The following is an 18,537-nucleotide window of genomic DNA, read 5'->3' as shown; positions in this document are numbered from 1 at the left end:
CTTGTTAATTGGAATATAATCATGTAAAAAGTGAAAGTTCCTTCTTCTGATCTTTCCAGGCAACCATTATAGAGAGTTCTGGTTTACCTTTTCTGACTGTTTTCTATCCTCACTACCATCCCCCCAACTCCCTGACCACTAATTAAGCACGATTTCTGGCTGATTCTCCATAAATGCAGTTCTGATCTATCCCATTCTTTCTCTTGGCTGCTTACCATTCCATTTTAGAGGAGTTCCCTGTAATTTATCCAAGCAGTCTGCTCTGGCTGGACACTGAGATTGCTTCTGGGTCTCCATTCCTCCAGATGACGCAGCAATCCTGTGCTCTCTCTGCTGCCCCTGAGCTCCTCTGATCTTTTTTTGTCAATTGGACTACAGCCACCACACCCTGCATGCATGTTGATGGTGCCATCATAATTTGATTTTGTGTTCTGCCCCCAGCTCCATGGCTACATGGAAAACAAGCCCCTGGGGCTTCAGATCTTCATTGGGACGGCCGACGAGCGCATCCTTAAGCCCCACGCCTTCTACCAGGTGCACCGGATCACAGGGAAAACTGTCACCACCACCAGCTATGAGAAGATCGTGGGCAACACCAAAGTCCTGGAGATCCCCCTGGAGCCAAAAAACAACATGAGGGCCACGTAAGGGCTGCGGGTGCCGAGGGTGGTGGGTCTTCACCGGGAAGTGAGTGGGGCCAAGTGGCAGGGGTGTGGAAGAGGGGGCTCTGGAGTTGACGGAAGCAGCTAAGATGGTGGATCCCAATCTGTGATGGACCCACAGAGAGTTCTATTTTTAAAGTTTCTATTTTAAAAGTTCTAGACCTAGATATTTTTCATGAGTATTGGCAGAAAGAATATTTATGCATCTTTGGATTGTGTTGTGCTTGGAATGAAGCTAAATTTACTTACATTTTAAACATTTATTTGACTTAAAGAAAATGATTAAATAATGATGCAGACAGGTCTAAACTCACAAAACTAATATGCATATGCCTAAAATGTGGGAAACACTGCACCCACGTATTGGAGTCTAAAAAAACTTTTTATGAGAGAATCTCAAACATGAAAATGGCAAGAATTATACAAAGAACTCCTGTTACACCATTTGTTCCGATTTACCACCTGTTAACATTTTTCACACTCGCTTTATTACTCTCTTTCTCACCGTCTCTCCATTTTTCTCCTGAGTCATTTGAGAGTTAGTTGCAGACATCACACCTTTTTACTTTTAAATACTTGAGCCTGTGTTTCCTAAGAATAAGAGCACTCTTCTGTGATCACAGTACATTGATCAAACTCAAGGTATTTAATGTCAATACACTACTCTTACCATTGCATAGTCCAGAATCAATTTTCGCCAGTTGCGTCTTTGAGTTTCTCATATACTTTTGAGAGTAGAAAAGTTGGCGTGAAAAAAAACCTCCCTAGAGAAATAATTTCCAGTGCGGAATTACGCTAATTATTTTGTAAGTGTTTTACCCCCATCTTGGTCTAAATTCCTGGCTGAAATATTGATCAGTGTATTGCAATCCCCGCCTCCACCGTGGCTGGCAGGTGGAATTATTTTGGTTCACTAAGGCGGTTTTGTGGGTGACCTTTCCTGCCCACTGAGATGGTCGGTGGTCAACGGAGTTCTCCATTTCCTGGCAGCATCGACTGTGCGGGGATTCTGAAGCTTAGGAATGCGGACATTGAGCTGCGGAAAGGCGAGACAGACATTGGGAGAAAGAACACGCGAGTGAGGCTGGTTTTCCGGGTGCACATTCCAGAGTCCAGCGGAAGGATTGTCTCCTTGCAGACAGCGTCTAACCCCATCGAATGCTGTAAGTTGGGTTCTGGGCAGGGTTGGTCTTTGGAAAGTGCACTGTGTGTGACCTTCCACCCCAGGCATTGTAGTCTGGGCAGGGTGCCCAACAAGAATGTGCAGGACCCACAGGGATGCAGTTGGAGTGCGTTCACTGTACTTAGTGTCCTCTTTCTCTTTTCCTCCTCTCTTCTTTCAGTAGAATAACAATAATACCGCAGTAGCCGTCGCTTACTGAACTGTGACTCTGCTGGTCCCTGGGCTAACTGTGAGTGTGCAGTGCTCATTAAATATTCACAGCCATCCTTGGCAATAGCTGATGTCCTGTTGCCCATTTTGCAGAAGAAAAGGGAGAGAGATGAGGGGTTAGGTAACTCCTTCCAGCAGGGCTGAGGTTTGAGCAGGAGCTTTGGCATGCAGGAGCCACCTGTCTCCATCACCCTCAGCCCATCCCTGGACACATGTTTACTGAGAATCTGCTCAGTGTCTGGTGCTGTGCCAGGGGTCTGCAGATGAGCATGATGTTTTCTCTGTCCTTAATGAGCTTATGATCTGGTAGACATATAAATAACCAAGGATGTTATTGATGTTCAGAATCCAGTATAGAATGGCTAAGATCTGCCATCTGGAAAGGCTCTGAGCAGAGACCTGGCTCAGCTTTAATAGGCTTCGAAAGGAGAAGCTGCTTTGAGCTCATTCTTAGGTACTTTGGGCAAGTTTGTTGTTGTGACAAAGCTTACTGTCTGCTCAGCATTTGAGAGTTTAGAAGTCACTTTTAAAAGCATAAAGAAGGAAGAAAGTAAGCTTTGTTCCAGAAACAAAATCTGCTTATATTATTTTTAAAGTCTCTTTCTTCTAAGAATATTTTTTTATGTTGCTACAGTCATGTTCTATATTCAGTTATGTTGCAGCATTTTTTTTTTTTCTTTTTACTGGACATTTCACCATAATTATTGTCACAAAATTAGTTGCCTACAAAGGCCAAGGAGGTGATGTTAATGAGTGAAGGGGGCTGGGTGGGGGCAGTAGGGAGTGGTGGAGACTGGGGGTCACCGAAATGGGATGCTGTTATTCAGATCCAGCCAGTGTTTCCATGTGGGAATGTAGACTTAGTGTGGCCAAATCTTCTGATTTTTTTAAAGATTAACCAATAATCTCCTGATTTTTTAAAAAGCAGCAACAAATTCAGGATACTCTTTGGGTCAGCAGAGATCTGCACATGGCTTGGATTAATCAGAGGTAGTCTTAATCAGACACTGATGAGGAATGGAAACAGATGAATATTTTATATAGAAAGGATTGAGGGAGACTGGCCCTCAGCCAGCAGGGAGAGAGGGTGGACCCTGGTGGGGAGAGAAGCCAGAACTTGGTCTTGGTTGGTCTTGAGAAAAGGCGAAGGAGGCCTGTGATTTCTTCCCAGTTTGTGAGTCAAGATGTGGCTGGAGTTGAAAGTGGTGGTGACTTTGTGCTCCGCGGGAGGGAAAGGCCCAAGAGCAGACAACAAGGGAAAAGAAGTGTTCGAAAAACATCATCTCAGAAGCCTTGGAATTCCCCCGCCCTCCGCAGCAGACCCCACCCCTGACCCCCAGGTGCTCGTCTCGTGGCGGGTGCCCCACCTTGGTCTTGGTTTTGAACATCTCAGGATGTTTGGGGAAGGAAACTTGGGCTCTTCCTCTGTGATTTGGGGGATTTTGAAAAGCAAAGGTCTCCCCTTTCTGGTGAATGACTCACTCTCCAGGATGGGGCTGCGGTTTGCAGCAAGGTGGGGAGCAGCAGGCCTCAGCAGGGACCATACACAGGAGCCCAGGCATCTCTTCATTTTGGGTCTTTGAAGTCAACTTTTCTCACGTCGAACTGAGATGTAAAGGATCATCACTGAGCTGCATGCACCCCCAGCGAGATCTTCAGGGAGGTATAAAGTTGTTTGAAGCTTGAACATGGTGTGTTTTTTTTTTTTTTTTTGGCTGATTGAACTCTCATGCTTTGATAGATAAGGAAACTGAGACTTTTCTTGGCAAGGTGATTCACTCATTTTTACTCGGTAGGTAGCAGACCCAGAGTCTCCAACTTTCTAGCTCTGTGAAATACCTTCTTTTGGTTTCTGCAACACTGGCCTTCCTTGCAGTACCAAATGAGCTACCGACTGGCCACTTTCCCTCTTACAGGGGGAAGACAGGCCCTTCTGTCAGTTTTATCTCCTTTGTTCTGTTTTCCTGGATCAGTGCCTAGTAGTTCCATAAATATTTATGTGTGAATTGACTTACTGTTTGTATGATCCTTGGGGAGATATTCAATATTTGCTGACAAATGAGTCCCTAACATGTATTAACTGCGTACGTGTGCCGTAAATATTTGTTGACTGATTGACTTCATGTATACCCCTTGGGGAAGGCGTGTTGGTAAGGAAAACACTCAGCGGGCTGGTATTTATTTGCAAGGCTAACTTATTTACTTTGGAGGTAGATGCCTTTTGCATGATGTCTTAGGGATCAAAGGAGAGTTCTCAGAATCTAGTGGAAAAATCTTGACCAAACTACCGGAGGCCACTCTTTGGAAAGTGGAGTTATTTGCTACGAATGCAGACTTATCGTCTTTACTTACAGGCCACTGTGCCAGAGGTCAGCTCTCAGCTTGCACGCTGGGGCGCCCCGTGGTTCTAGTCCTCTGTTTCTGCTAGATCTTCACTGTCGCCAAAGAGACACTTTGGGTCCCCTCCCTTATTCTCAGCAGAGACCATTTCGAACCTTCTCCAGTCCCCCCAGCTCCGGAGGCCGCCCCGCCCACTTCCCACTCCCGGCAGATGACTGCGCCTCCCACTTAGAGAGCAAGGAAGAGGTCAGAGGGGATGATCCTTGTCTTGCCCAAGAAAAAAACCTTCGCGTGGAGGCAGCTGCGGGTGGCCTTCCCTCGTCCGGCCCCTCTAAGTGGGCTGGTTCCCTCCCCTGGGACCCTCAGCGCTCTCAGCTTCCACGCCGAGTTCTCTGTGGCGGTGGAGCCCTGGCTTCCCTCTTGCACCAGTTTCCCAGGGCTGGGATAACCAGCTCCCGTCACTGAGAGACTTGCATCCACAGAAATTTAATCTCTCACAGACCCAGAGGCCCGAAATCAAGGTGTCAGCAGGGTCAGTTCCTTCTCGGAGGCTCTGTGGGAGAATTTGTTCCCATCTCCTCTCCTGGCTTCCGGTGGTGGCCATGGGTCACTCGCCATCCTTGACTTACAGAGGTACCACTCCACTCCCTGCCCTGTCTTCACGTGGCCGTCTTCTGGGAGCCCTTTATTTTTTATCTCATTGGGTGTAAGGTCCCCTCATCTGGGATGATTTCATCTCCATCTCTGCTTCATCGCGCGAGGTCACATGCTGAGGGTCTGGGTGGACGGGAGTCTGGGGGGTGGGAGGCTCTGGCACCTCCTCAGCCGCACTCCTGACTGCGCTCTCCTCTCTGCTCCTCTGTTCCCACGTGCGCTGGGCTCTTCCTCTGACTCCCAGGCTTTTACCTGTGCTGTCTGCATCCGGAACGTTGGTTCTCACACTGAGCTGCGTGGTCGAATCCCCTGGGGCGTTACAAGAGAAAACTATGACGCCAGAATCCTACCTCAGAAACTGATTCGGTTGGTCCGCGGTGAGGTCTGGGCCTGGAGACTCTCAGAGGTGTCCTGGGGACTCTGACCTGCGACCAAGTTAGAGACCCTCCCCCACCCAGCTACCCCTTAGTCACTCCTCCTTATCCGAGAAGCCTGTTGAGATGGCCCCTTGAGGAGGAAGCTTGCCCCAAACCCCACAGGGTAAGGGATCCCCTCTCTGTGCTCTGACACCCCAAGTTACTTGTCACTCTCTCTCCAGTCAGGTTAGGGACCAGCGGGGGCCAGCCAGGGCCTGGCTCATAGCTGTCTATAGAACGTTTGTAGAAAAAAAAATAAAAGTGTGAAGACAAGCATCCCCAGGCTGCCCAGTGGGAGGAAAAGGCAGTGATGAGGCAGAATGGACATGCCCACAGGTGCAGATGCTTGTCTCACGAGAATCTTCCATGGCTTTTCTTCCTGCATTGCGTTTTCAGAAAACCTCTAAAGCAGTTTCCCAGCAAGCCCCGCCCGCTCCCCAGCACAGAGTGTGAATTCACTTTTGCAGGAATTGGGGGCAGGGGGAGGGTATGCGGTGTGGACTAGAAAACGGATTTTCTCACATGCTCTTTTCAGTCTTTCCCTTTTGGTGACATAAATATGTTTTACAGAGGTATAATTAAAATGCAGTAAACTGCCCAGACTGAAGTCAGCGATTTTGACAATTGTATGCACCCCTGTAACCACCACCCAAAGTGAGATCCAGGGCATTTTCCTTCACTCTGGAAAGTTTCCTTGTGCCCCGCCGTCAGTGCCTCCTCCCCAGCCCCACACACGGGCAACCGCTGCTCTGGTTTCTGCTCTAGAACTTGATGTAATGGAAAAATACAGCATCGACTCTCATGTCAGGTTTGCTTTACTCAGCACGATGGCTTTGGGATCCATCTCTGTTACTGCGTGATTTGGTAGTTCACCCTTTTTTTTAAATTGCTGAACAGTATTCAGTTGTATGAATGTAACAGTTGTTTATGTACCATTGATTGACATGTGGGTTGTTTCCGGGGTTTGGAGACCATGAATAAGGCTGCTATGGACCTTCTCATTCAAGGCCCTTTGTGGACAAATGCTTTCACTTCTTTTGGGTGAATACCTGGGAATGGAATTGCTAGGTCGTTGGGAAAAATGCATGTTCCAGTTTCTGTGTTTTCTAAGTCATTTACACTCTGTAAAAGAGTGTACGAGACTCCCTCTTGCTCTCCGTCCTCCCCACGATTTGGTTTCGTCAGTTTTTTAAATTGTAGCCATCCCAGCAAGTGTAAGATGGCATCTCATTGTGCATAACCTGTAATTTGCATTTCCCTAAAGACTGACGATGCTGAACCCTGATTTGTGCACTTACTGGCTATTCACATGTCTTCTTGACGAGGTGTCTGTTCAAAGCTTTGGCCCGTTTTTTATTGGGTTCCTCATATTTTTATTGTCAATACGCAGTAGTTCTTTGCACACCAGGTCTGAATCCTTTGTCAGATATATGTGTTATGAATATTTCTCCCCAGCCGGTGGCTTGCCTGTTTATTTTCTCAATGGTGTCTTATGATGGGCATCCATATTTTATTTTGAGGAAGTCAAATTTATCATTTCCTTTTCTTTGGGGATCATTGCCCTTTACGCTCTCCCAAGAAATCTCCACCTATCTGAAGGTAGCAAAGATATTCTCATCTCTTTTCTTCTAGCAGCTTTTGATTCTGGCTTTTAGGATTAGGGATTCAAACTATCTCAGGGTAATTTTTTTTTTATTATTGAAGCACAGTTATAATGTGTCAGTTTCTGGTGTACAGCACAATGTCCCAGTCATGCATATACATACATAGATTTATTTTCATACTCTTTTTCATTAAAGGTTACTATATGATATTGAATATAGTTCCCTGTGCTATACAGAAGAAACTTGCTTTTTAAAAAATCTATTTTTATATATAGTGGCTAACATTTGCAAATCTCAAACTCCCAAATTGATCCCTTCCCACCCTCTTCCCCCTGGTAACCATAAGATTGTTTCCTATGTCTGCAAGTCTGTTTCTGTTTTGTAGATGAGTTCATTAGTGTCCTGTTTTTTTCTATTTTTTTTTAGATTCCACATTTGAGTGATATCATATGGCATTTTTCCTTCTCTTTCTCTCAGGGTGATTTCTGTGTGTGCTGTGAAGGAGGGTCCAGGCCCATTGTTTTCCATATGGAAATTCAGTGGTTTCACATGCCTTTTTCTGAAAGCAGGCGCTTAGGGAACCTAAGACTGTGGTCCCCCGTCACTTTGTTCCTCCACTTTGCTCTCCTGAGTCCATTGTGGGAGATGGGTGATCACCCAGCAGGGCTTTGTGGAGATACTGAGAATGAGGGAGACCAGACGGACATATTGATTGTGCTTTGCTTCAGAAATCAGAGCTGCTGTCTTGTCCTTCTGCTCCTGCCAGAGGCCAAAATGACCCACATAATTGTCGTGGGCTTCTTAACATTCATTCCTTCAATTAAATATCTATTTGGAGTGCATTATATAGTTCTGGGAACTGGGGATTCAGCAGTGAGCAAAACAAAGTCCTGGCCATCATGGAGGTCATGTTCTGGTGGGGAAAACCCACAGCCAACAAACAAGCAAAGACATCATTTCAAACAGAGCTAAGTGTCATGATGAAAATAATAAGGACCATGTATTGGTGACTTGGGGGTCGGGGAGCAGCAACCTTAGTGGTGCTGGGAAGACCAGTCTGAAGAGATGGCATGTTAACCTGGACCTGAGTGATGGGGGGAGCATAGCCCAGTTGGCGGGTACAGCAAGTGCAAAGGCCCCGAGGCAGGGATACGCTTGGCATCTTCAGGGAACAGAAAGGCAGCCTGGGAGGCTATATGGAGCGACAGAGCAGGGAGAGGGGTAGGAGGTGAGGTCTGAGAGGAGGCTGGACACTTTGGATTTTATTTTAGGTGAAACAGGAAGCTTTGAGTTCTAAATAAGGAACTGGCATGATTTGATCTACATTTTAAAACTCATGTAGCACAGTGCCTGGCACACACACAGTAGATGCTAATAAATACTTGAGGACCAGATGAAGGAAGAAAGGAGATGAGAGGGTCCGACGGGGAAGAGGTCAAGGAAGAGGAACAGTTACCAGTCACCCGCTGGGTGTCGAGCCCTTTCTCTGTTGCTGCTGGGTCATTGTAAGAACACCATGAACTTAGTGTCTGTCCCCATTTTATAGATGGGAAAACTGAAGCACAGAGAGGTTAAACGAACTGCCTAGTAAGGGGCCATCTAGTAAGGGGCCCGGGCGGCTGTGATAGCCACATCTTGCTGGATCCCAGGACACCAAGGTTGAACTGCATCACAAGTGACAGTTTCATTTGGGCCAGAACCACAAAGGGTGACATCATCTCATCTAAACTGGAGAGAGACCAGCTCAGTGACCCTCAGAGGGCCCTGGGTGCCCTCCCACCACCCTACAGTAGATTGTTTCCCTCTAGATCCTGTAGCACTAAATCTTGGGTGAAATGGGGGCACTGGGCAGAGGGCAGGTAAGCCAGGCCTTTGTCAGCTCATGTTCTCCAAGGTGGCTTTTAAGCAATGACCAAGGGACCACATTTCAGAAATGTCAGAAACCAACATGACGGGAAGAAGCAGGTTAAGGTGAGGGTTAGAAGTGAGGGCCTGGGTTCACATCCGGTTTCAGTTGCTTAATAGCTGTTAGGTCCTAGAGAAGTTGTTTAGCACTCTGTGCCTCAGTTTTCTCATCTGTAAAATGGGGGTGGTACCTGTCTCATCCCAGTAGCATAACCTCAGTGCCTCTCTTGTGGTATGTCTCATGCTTTCCTGCTTGTCGCCCTCCCCGTAGCTCTGCAAAGCAGACGTTATGTCCTTCTGACTGCTGCTCTGTGCTGCCGAGAGTCCACAGCCCAGGCAGCAGTGGTAGGTGTGGGAGTTGAACAGGCATGAGTTGTTTCAGGTGAGCTGGGAGCAGGCTGCGGACCCTGCTGCTAAGAAGGAGCCTAGACAGTTATCTGGCTGGTGTTGTGGGCTGGCTGGGAGGTGGTTCCAGGAAAGCTAGGCTTTGGGGGGAGCCCAGGATTGGAGTGGCTTCTCTGCTGATTGATATGGTTACCTGACCATGCAATTAGATAGAGCTTTTTACTGAGCGAGTTTCACAGGGGTGGGGAAGGCAAAATTCTCTTTTATTGAAGACCTGCCGTGTGCCCCCAGCTCTTACATGTGTTAACTCATTAACAGCCTCATTGTAGCCTCAGAAAACACATCTTAAAGACTCAGTTCGTTCATTCAGAAATAGTTCTTGGGCGCTGACATGTGCTGGTGAGCGTTGGAGGCATGGAATGCCGCCCTCAGAGCTTATATCTAGCGGGTTGGGGTTCAGAAGGGCTATATGATTTGCTGGTCACATAGCGGGCAAGGGAAGGGGCAGAGCTAGGGATTAAAACCTGTGTCCTTTTCTCTGTCCAGGCCGCCTGGGTCCCCCAGTGACCAGAGAGCTCGTTAGTCAAATGGAGATTCAGGGAGCCCCCAGGAAGGGTCTTGATTACTGGAGATACGTGGGCATCTTCTGGGGGCTGCCTGTTAGAACACTGGAGTGGGACCATAATTACCTGGTCAGGAGAGAAAACACTAGCTCCTCCCATGGACCCGGGTCTGCGTGAACTGGCCGAGCCTCCCGGGCTTGTAGGGCCGGCCTTAGAGGTCTGCTTTGTGCAGCACGAGACTGGGGCTCTGTGAGGTCTGGAGGTCAGACCCCTGCCTGTGCAAACCCTGTGCCCCACTCCCGTGCTGTGACTGCCGACCGGTCCCTCACAGAGGTGAACCCCACACTCAGGGAGAGTTGGGTTCCTCTGTCCCACCTCCCACTTCCCAGCGAAGACCCAGGAGTGGCCGTGGTGCAGGCTGAGGGGACCCAAGGGGCCAGTCTGCTGGCCCTGCTCACGGCCCCTCCCAGGCAAGGCCTGAGTCAGCACCGTGTTCTGGGCCAAGCCAGGCTCAGCCGGGCCAGGCTCACAGCCAGGGACGGGGGCCTGATGTACAGACAAGCAGGGTTTACAGCAGCCGGAGTGCTGTGGCCAGGGGTGGGCAGTGCTTGAGCCAGAATGAGACTATGGGAGGGCCCCTCCTTGCCTGGGCTGGCTGGCAGCTCTCCCACTGGGTCCTTCTTCGGTTTACTGAAAAGAGGTTCCTCTGAATAGGGGAATCCCACAGTCTGGGTTCAAGCTGTCTGTCTGTCCACCTTATGTAACTGTGAGCTCTCTGGCATATGCCTTCTCCTCTGGGACATTCAGCACCCTCAACTCCAAAATGGGAATAATTCCTTCTTTGTGGTCTCATGAAGTTTAGCAATAAAAATAAACATAACCAGCGCTCACGGAGCCTGGACGACGTGCCCCAGTGTTAGCTCATTCCGCCTGCACACAGCCCGCCGACGTTGGTACTACGCCTATTCCCATTTTGTAGATGAGAAAACAGAGGCACAGAGAGATTACATGACTTGCCCAAGGTCCCAAAGCTAGGATGTCACTGAGCTGGGCTTTGAACTTGGGCAGTCACACGGCAGCATCCTTACTTTGACCCACGATGCTAAATTGCCTCATCATGTGTGTGCTTTATGATATAAACAAAACAAAACTGTATGTATGGAGGGCCTGGAATCCAGGGCGCTCTCTGTGGCAGCTGTAATTATTTGCTCTTGTTAGCAGAACCCACCCACTCATCACAGCCGAATTTCCCTGACCGGCCTCGCCCGCCTCTCTCCTCAAGTTCTTGGGTTGATCGTAATTCTTGGCCCAGCACCCCTGTGATGGGCGAATTGCAGACAGTCGGCAGTAATGTCCCATTTCCAGGCTGACCTGAGGACCCCCGCGCTGGTGTGAATTTCCCTCACTGAGCCTTGGCCACCACGGCTCTGCGTGCCATCAGCCACTGTTGTGAGTGAAAGTAAACACCCCAACTGGTTAAACCAACAGTGCCCCGTTGCTTCAGAGCTCATAAAACACAGGAGCCCCAAGACACATTATGACGTGCCAGAATCCGGGGGCAGGCGGGAGGGCCACCTCGATACCGAGCTGGAGCAGAGGGTCTAGACTCTGCCCACAGGTGAGCCCTCGGCCCTCGGGTTGGCAGTCAGATGGCGGCCCCCGGTTTGGTTAGATCACTGCAGGGTTTGGGATTTCGAGGGTCTGGGGTCTCATGGTTGAAAAGCTGAGTGGGGACTGCTGGGCGTGGTGGTGCGGCCCAGGAGGCTGGGTGGGCTTGTGGAGAGCCCTCCCGTAGGTCCTGGACGGTGCCACCCCCGTAAGCAGCCATAGGTGTTGGAGGTTGCATCAGAGAGAGAGGGGGAAGTGGAGCGCAGGAGGGTAATTTTGGCTGCTGTTTGCCTGTCTTCAGTTCCTCTTTCAGAGGCTAACTGGATTTGTTTGCTTTGTCTCTGGGCTCTCCCAGGATGCCAGGCCTCCCCGGAGGGGGTCCCCTTGTCCTCAGGTGGCCTCTTAAGTGTGGGGCTTGGCCCTCAAACAGAACGTGTGTAACAAGTCACCTGGAAAGATTGTTAAAATGCAAATGTCCAGGCTCCTCCAGTTGCTTTTGGGGGTGTGGCCTGCGTGACCGCATTTTTATTAAGCACCTCTCCCAACCTGGTGATTCGACTGCAGGTGACCTGGGAGCCTCACTTTGAAAAATACTAGGAATCGGGCCCAGAAAACCCGGGTTCTGGTTCAGGATCCACCCAGAACAACAGTGATAAGAGCAGTAATGTGTGTGAACATGAGGACAGGGTCTGCACATATTTGGTGAAATTTCTAAGACAACGGTTCACCAGTGCCCACGACAGGGCAGCTGCTCAAAAAGCTACAGTTCTTAGTGTTTGTAGCCTTCCCAGCTGATGCTCATTGAGCCAAACAGGGTTTTTGTGAATTCTCCCACTTAACCCTCACAACCGCCTGTGAGATGGGCCTGTTAGCAGTGCTGTTTCTCAGATGGGAAAGCTGAGGTGTAGAGCTGGGAAGGCCTGTACAAGGCTCACCTCGTAGGGGACGTGAGCTGCAACCGAGGACTGTGCGCCACGGCAGCCTCCCCCGGGCCGGAGCTGCCCCTCGATGAAGCTGGTTCCTGAGCACCTGCTGTTCTGTCTGTACAATGGCACTGATAGGGTCTTCCTTGCTTATCCAGTGGGGTTGTCATTTAAGGGTTTAAAAAGTTAACAAATGAGGAGACGTTTTGAAAACGGCTGAGCAGGAAGGAAAGAGCATCATTTTGAAAGTTAACAATAGTGAAGACTAGTTTCTTGAGTGGTGACCATGTGCTAGGCACTAGCTAAGTCTCTTTGTCTTAGATTTATTTTTTTTAATTGTGGTAAGATTTACCATTTTAACCGTTTTAAAGCGTATTGTTCGGCGGCATTAAGTACATCCACAGATTGTGTAATCACGACCACTGCTGAGCTCTAGAACTTTTTTACCACCCCCAGAAGAAGCCCGTTGGCAGTCACTCCGCAGACCCCAGCAACCATCAGTCTGCTTTCCATTTCTATGGATTTGCCTGCTCTGAACATGTCATGAGATCACGCAATATTTGTCCTTTTCTGTCTGGCTGCTTTGACTTGGCATGTTTTCAAGGTTCATCCATGGTGTTGTATGTATCAGTGCCTTTTAACATTTTATGGCTGAATAATACTTCCGCGTAGATATACCACATTTTGTTTATGCTTTTATCCATTGATGGACATTTGGGTTCTTGACATTAGATATTTTACCACACATTTACTGGCCTTGTGCACGTGTTTACATGCAGCCTCTCTGGTACTGCTTGCCCATGAGGGCAAGTAATGTTAGGATCTTACAGAGGAGGCATCTGTGACTCAGAGAGGTGAAGTGACTTGCCCTGGGTCACACAGCAGAGAGCTGGCAGGGGCAGGGCTGGAAACCATGGCTTTCTGACCCCAGGGTCCAAGCAACAGCAAACCAAGAATTCTGTGTCTCCCAGGGCCCCACGTATCCTACCATGGCGGTGCCTCAGAGCCAATATGTGGCCCATTGGAATTACTAAGGATTGTTTGGAAATTTAAAAAACTATGCTGAGGTCCACCCTTCAGACCATTGAAGTCAGAATCTCTAAAATAGTGATTCTCAACCAGGGGTGATTTTGGCCACCCCCTCCCCAGAGGCATCCAGGTCTGTCTAGAGACAATTTGGGTTGTCACGTGGGGAGGTGCTACTGGCATCCAGCGGATGCAGGCCAGGGATGCTGCTGAACATCCTGCAGGCACAGGATGGCCCACAACAGGGACTTATCCAGACCAAATGTCCGTAGTGCCCGGCTTGAGAAACATGCTCCAGAATTAGGGCCTGGGTGTCATTAGTTTTTCAATTCCCCAGCTGATTTTAATGCTTAGTCAGAGCACAGAAGTGTGTCTCAAACTTGATGGCTCATAGGAATCACCTGGTTTCCTTGTTAAGCTGCAGATTTGGGTTCAATAGATCCGGGGCAGGGCCGAGGGTCTGCATCTTTAATAATCCGCTCCCCCCGCCGCCCCTCCCCACCCCTGTGAAGCTGATGTTCCCAGTCCACACTCGGCATTGCAAGACTGGAGTACAGATAAAAGTTTACAGGGAGCTGGCCCAGACTCTTGTTCTCTCTCTTTAAATTTTCATTAGAAAAGATTTCTTTCAGGTAAGGAGAAGGGGTGGGGAATGCAGATTTGGCAAAGGGAGACTCAGTTGGTTGCTTGAAACTGTGAGGCTTTGAAGGGAGAAGCAAGGAGGTTGCTTCAGAGAATAGCCAAGTGGTGTTCACAGCAATGCACAGTGATTCACAGAGCAGCCGTCCGGCCCAGCCTCCCGCCCAGCTCTGAGAGCTCACGGCCACGTCCAGTCCTGGCCTGGCTGGCTGTGAGCCCTTGGCCAGCTTGTCCGGGAGCGATGACTCAGGCTTTCCACCTGCAAAATGTGAGGGAGATGACCCTTGCTGCTTCCCCACCCGTCCCTGGGACCAAAAGCCCCCATTCACCCCCCAGACTCATTAAAGGCAGATCTGAAAAGCGGGGACCTGCTCTTCCAGGCGGTACGGCTGCTGTTTTCATTGCTAATAAATCTCCATTTGTGGCAGCTCCATTAGGAAGTCATACAAAACTCCTCTACTGAAAGAAAGGATTAATAATCCAGCCCATGTGGGAGAAATTAGCAGCTTCTGCTGAGAGCCTTCCTTCATATGTACTCTTAACCGGCAGCTCCTTAGAACCACACTGGCTGCCTGGGCCCTGGAATCAGAGAGCCTGGGCAGAGCCTGGGCTGAGCCTGGGCTGGGGAGGTCCCGGCAGGGGGGTCCTTGCGAGTCATTGGGCTGCATTTTCAGCGTGAAGTGTCTGGGAGCGTCTGGTCCACAGTAGACTCCTTACATGTTACCCAGTGCATGGCTGCCTGGTGCATGGTACAGGGACAGGTTTCAAGGTGGGTCTGGGGCAGATGGAAGAGGGTGCGGGACCTGGAGGCCCTGGCCAGCCAGGAGGGCAGGGTTAGGTTTGGGCCTCAGGCCTCACGCGGCTGCGTCCCCGGCTCCCGGATGGGGAGGTCCGCAGGCCCCTGGCACGGAAAGGGCTGGCCCTCTGCCCGGTTCTCGGGCTCTGGGAGGAACGCCAGGAGCTCAGGCTGACTCACCCAGGGGGAGGGCCGGCCTCTTCAGCCCACGCTGCCAAGGCGAGGCTAGGGAGATAGTCCCTCGTGCTGGCTGGGACCCATTTCTCACCCTGCCCAGGGAAGGCATCTGAGAGGGTCTTCATTCTTTCCTGCAGCCTGCCTTCCAGAAGAATCGGCTGGCTGGAGGGGCTAAGAGATGGGGCTGTGGAGCTGGACAAACCAGCTCTTAAGGGTTCAGATCTAAGTGTCACCACATATCCTTGACCTGATCTTTCCTAGGCTTTCGTTTTCTCCCCAGAAGTGAATAATTTTAGTACTTCTTTCCTTAGAAGGTTGCTGTGAGCATTCAAGTATATCATTGTGGTTAAACACTCAGCCTGCTGCTTCCCTCACTGTAGATACAGGTGAGGATGTGGATGTGGATATGTGCAGAAATTGAGATATGTTGTGTGTGTCAAGATATATTGAGATACATCCATCTCCGTGCCTATATCCATCCATCCATCATTGCTTCCTTCCATCCATCATTCCTTCCTTCCCTTCATCCATCCATCTCAGGCATCTCTGCTAGGTCCTCGGCGCTGTCCCCGGCCCTGGGCTGACAGCGTGCACAGAGCAACGCTCCTCCCTCCTGGGTTCTCATTCTCACGGGGAAGAGATGAAAAGACAGATGAACCAATCAAGCTCCATGTAGCGTTTCTGACAGTGGAAAGTTCATTGGAGATGAACTAGGTAGGACAGAGCAGGAAGAAGGGAAAAGAGAGGGAGAGACAGACAGACAGGCAGACAGATGGACGGGGGCAGGCACTGCTGTTTAACTGTGAGGAGGAGGTTGGAAGAAGAAGGGGAGGGAAGCGTCTCTGAGGAGGTGACATCTGAGTAGAGACCTGCCAGACGTAAGGAAGGCAGCCGTGCAGGTCATCAGGGAAGAGCCTTCCAGAGAGAGGGATTTGAAAGTGCAGACACTCAAAGGGAGGAGCATGCTGCGTGTGTTTGAGAATGTTCTGGAAGGACAACTGCAGCACAGTGAGCAAGGAGGAGTTCTAGGAAATGTGGCAGGGAGGCGATGGGGGCAGTTGGATGTCTTGAAGACCATATTCAGGATTGCAAATGAATTCCAAAGCAAAAATGTCTAAACCTTCAGGAATCGGGTCCGAAAGTGTATGTGCATGAGCCCTTCACGTGCTGGCTGACGTCGTGTGCAGAGGAGCGTGCAGCCAGCAAAGGAACTCTCTTAGGGAAAAGTTGATTTGCCTGTCCTCTTATTAAAAAAAAAAAAAAAAAAGTAAAGAAAACATCAAATTTGTATTCTCCTTTGTCCCTCTAAGGAGAACAGGTACCTGTCCCTCGGTCATGAAAATGAATTGTGTCGTTCGGAGCAAATTAGCCCAAATAACGTAGGGCCCCTGGACAAGAGCATAACATTTGCAGAGTCACCGGTTGTCCGGGGTGAGGGCTCCATGTTTGCAGGGACAACAAGTGACAGAGGCGGGCGGAGGGCGTCGTGTCCCGTTGCCGTGAAATCAGAAAGCCTCTTCCGCGTGGGCGTCTGCCGTCATGGCAGTGACCTCTTTTTCTCTTGCCCTCAGCCCAGCGCTCTGCCCACGAGCTGCCCATGGTGGAAAGACAAGACATCGACAGCTGCCTGGTGTACGGGGGCCAGCAGATGATCCTCACGGGACAGAACTTCACGGCCGAGTCCAAAGTCGTGTTTACGGAGAAGACCACAGGTCAGGGGGCCTTTTGAGCGCCATACAAAAGCGACCGTCTTTTTCTTCCCAACAGCACTGATTTGGGAGGGAGATCCCATTGTGTGGGGTTTTCTCTCCTGCCCTCCTTTCCCACCGTGAGAGGTCTTCAGTGATTTTGATACTGACATGGTTCACTGTGGCGTGGACATGCTGGAGTGCATTTCAACTGATCCGGGTTGTTTTGTTGGATAATAAGGTTTCTCGCATCCCGAACTCTTTTTTTTAAATTATTTTTTCACATAAGGAGACACATTTTTTTCTTTCTCTCTCTCTCTCTCTTTTTTTTTTCTATTATCAAGAAGGAAGGGCTAACAGCATGGCGATTAATCATGCATGCTCTGGCCCTGAATATCCTGGGTTCAAATCCTGACTTTGCTACTTGCTTGCTCTGTGATCTTAGACAAGTTACCTGACCTTTCTGTGCCTCCATTTCTTTATGTGTAGAATGATAATAACAAGTTATTAACCAGTAAGGTGGTCACAAAGGTTAAATGAGTTCATACATGTCAGATAATTATAATAGCACCAGGTATATTATAAGTCAATTAGCATTGGCTCCTTACATTCTTATTATGAGCAGTGCTGCAGTTAATCTTGTTATACTTGTAGGATTAATTAATGAATCTTCTTATGCATAAATCTCCACCTGTATCCTTTTTGTTTATTTAGGGTTCATTCCTAGAGTAGAATTTTGGATAGTCATTTTGAGAGCTTTGAATGCATTGCTTCCAGAATTCAAACTACCTTCCAGAGGTATACAGATTACTGTGTCAGTAATGGTTTCACTCCATCCCAGAAGTGCCATTTAAAAAAATTAAGTATTTGCTGAATTGGTACTTTTTTGACTTTGCTTTCCTTTGCTGTGAGAGAGTTAATATTTTTGTTTATTGACACGTGTATTCTTGCTTATATGGACTGTCTGTTCATGTGTTTACCAACGAGGACACGGTAAAAAGACAGTGATCTGAAGGAGGGGGAACAGCAGGTTATACAATTTATTTGCTAGTTGTGAATGCTAGACCTAACGTTTTTCCCTCCATGGACATCATTTCAGTAGGTTAATTCAAAGGGGTGTTGAGGTTTGTCTGTTTGTTTATTGCCCTTACAATGATCTACAGAATATGCCAGGCAGGTGTTCGCTTGCGGGGACTGTGTACTGTTGGAGGGCACCTCCTCTGGGGGCCGCCGTTCACACTGGATGCATCATCGTGTGTGACCAGGATGGCTTCTGACGGGAGGAGGCAGTGTCTTGGGGGGGAGTGCTTCTTCCCGTTCACACAGCCTCCTCTTGGGATGGGCCAGCCCTGGGACGGGGGCGTGAGAACTGCTTCCTCACACTTTGAAAGCATGCTTGAAGGCAGATAATTTTAAAGAGACTTGATGAAGGCATTGCAAAACAAAAACAAAAACACCAAAAAAAGACATTAGGTAGGGCTGTGGCAGTGAGGCTGGAGTCAGATGGATGGGTTTGAGAGTTGTTTGGAAGGCATGTGGTCATCACTGCGGGTTTGAGGGGCTATGGTGGTGGAGTGAGTGAAGAGGAACGCAGACATGTGAATGGAGGCGTCGCGCTCCGTTCAGTGGTCATCCAGCACTTTATTTCACTATTATTTATTGGGCATTAGGCTGCATCCAACCTTGTGCTATTTATTGTAGTAACTCAGTGATGAGCGTCCTCTACACTCCTTTGGTCAGCTAGGTCAGGACTCATGCTCTCCAGCCAGTCTGCTTGTGTTCACAGCCCCGTTCTACT

General features: G+C 49.1%; 1 protein-coding gene across 5 annotated transcripts in view; it reads left to right on the top strand.

The window, feature by feature from the left end:
• The window catches only part of NFATC2 (nuclear factor of activated T cells 2), a 146,430-nt gene that overhangs the window by 71,566 nt on the left and 56,327 nt on the right, over window positions 1–18,537 (top strand). For all 5 annotated transcript variants that reach the window (XM_032461383.1, XM_032461384.1, XM_032461381.1 and 2 more), the window contains exons 4-6: window positions 442–644; window positions 1,653–1,825; window positions 16,623–16,763. In XM_032461383.1, coding sequence (XP_032317274.1) covers window positions 442–644; window positions 1,653–1,825; window positions 16,623–16,763 — 517 coding nt within the window. The remainder of the gene's footprint in view (window positions 1–441; window positions 645–1,652; window positions 1,826–16,622; window positions 16,764–18,537) is intronic.

The sequence above is a fragment of the Camelus ferus genome, chromosome 19 (genome assembly GCF_009834535.1).
Source record: "Camelus ferus isolate YT-003-E chromosome 19, BCGSAC_Cfer_1.0, whole genome shotgun sequence".
Classification (NCBI taxonomy): Eukaryota; Metazoa; Chordata; class Mammalia; order Artiodactyla; family Camelidae; genus Camelus; species Camelus ferus.
This window is presented reverse-complemented; position numbering and strand designations above follow the sequence as displayed.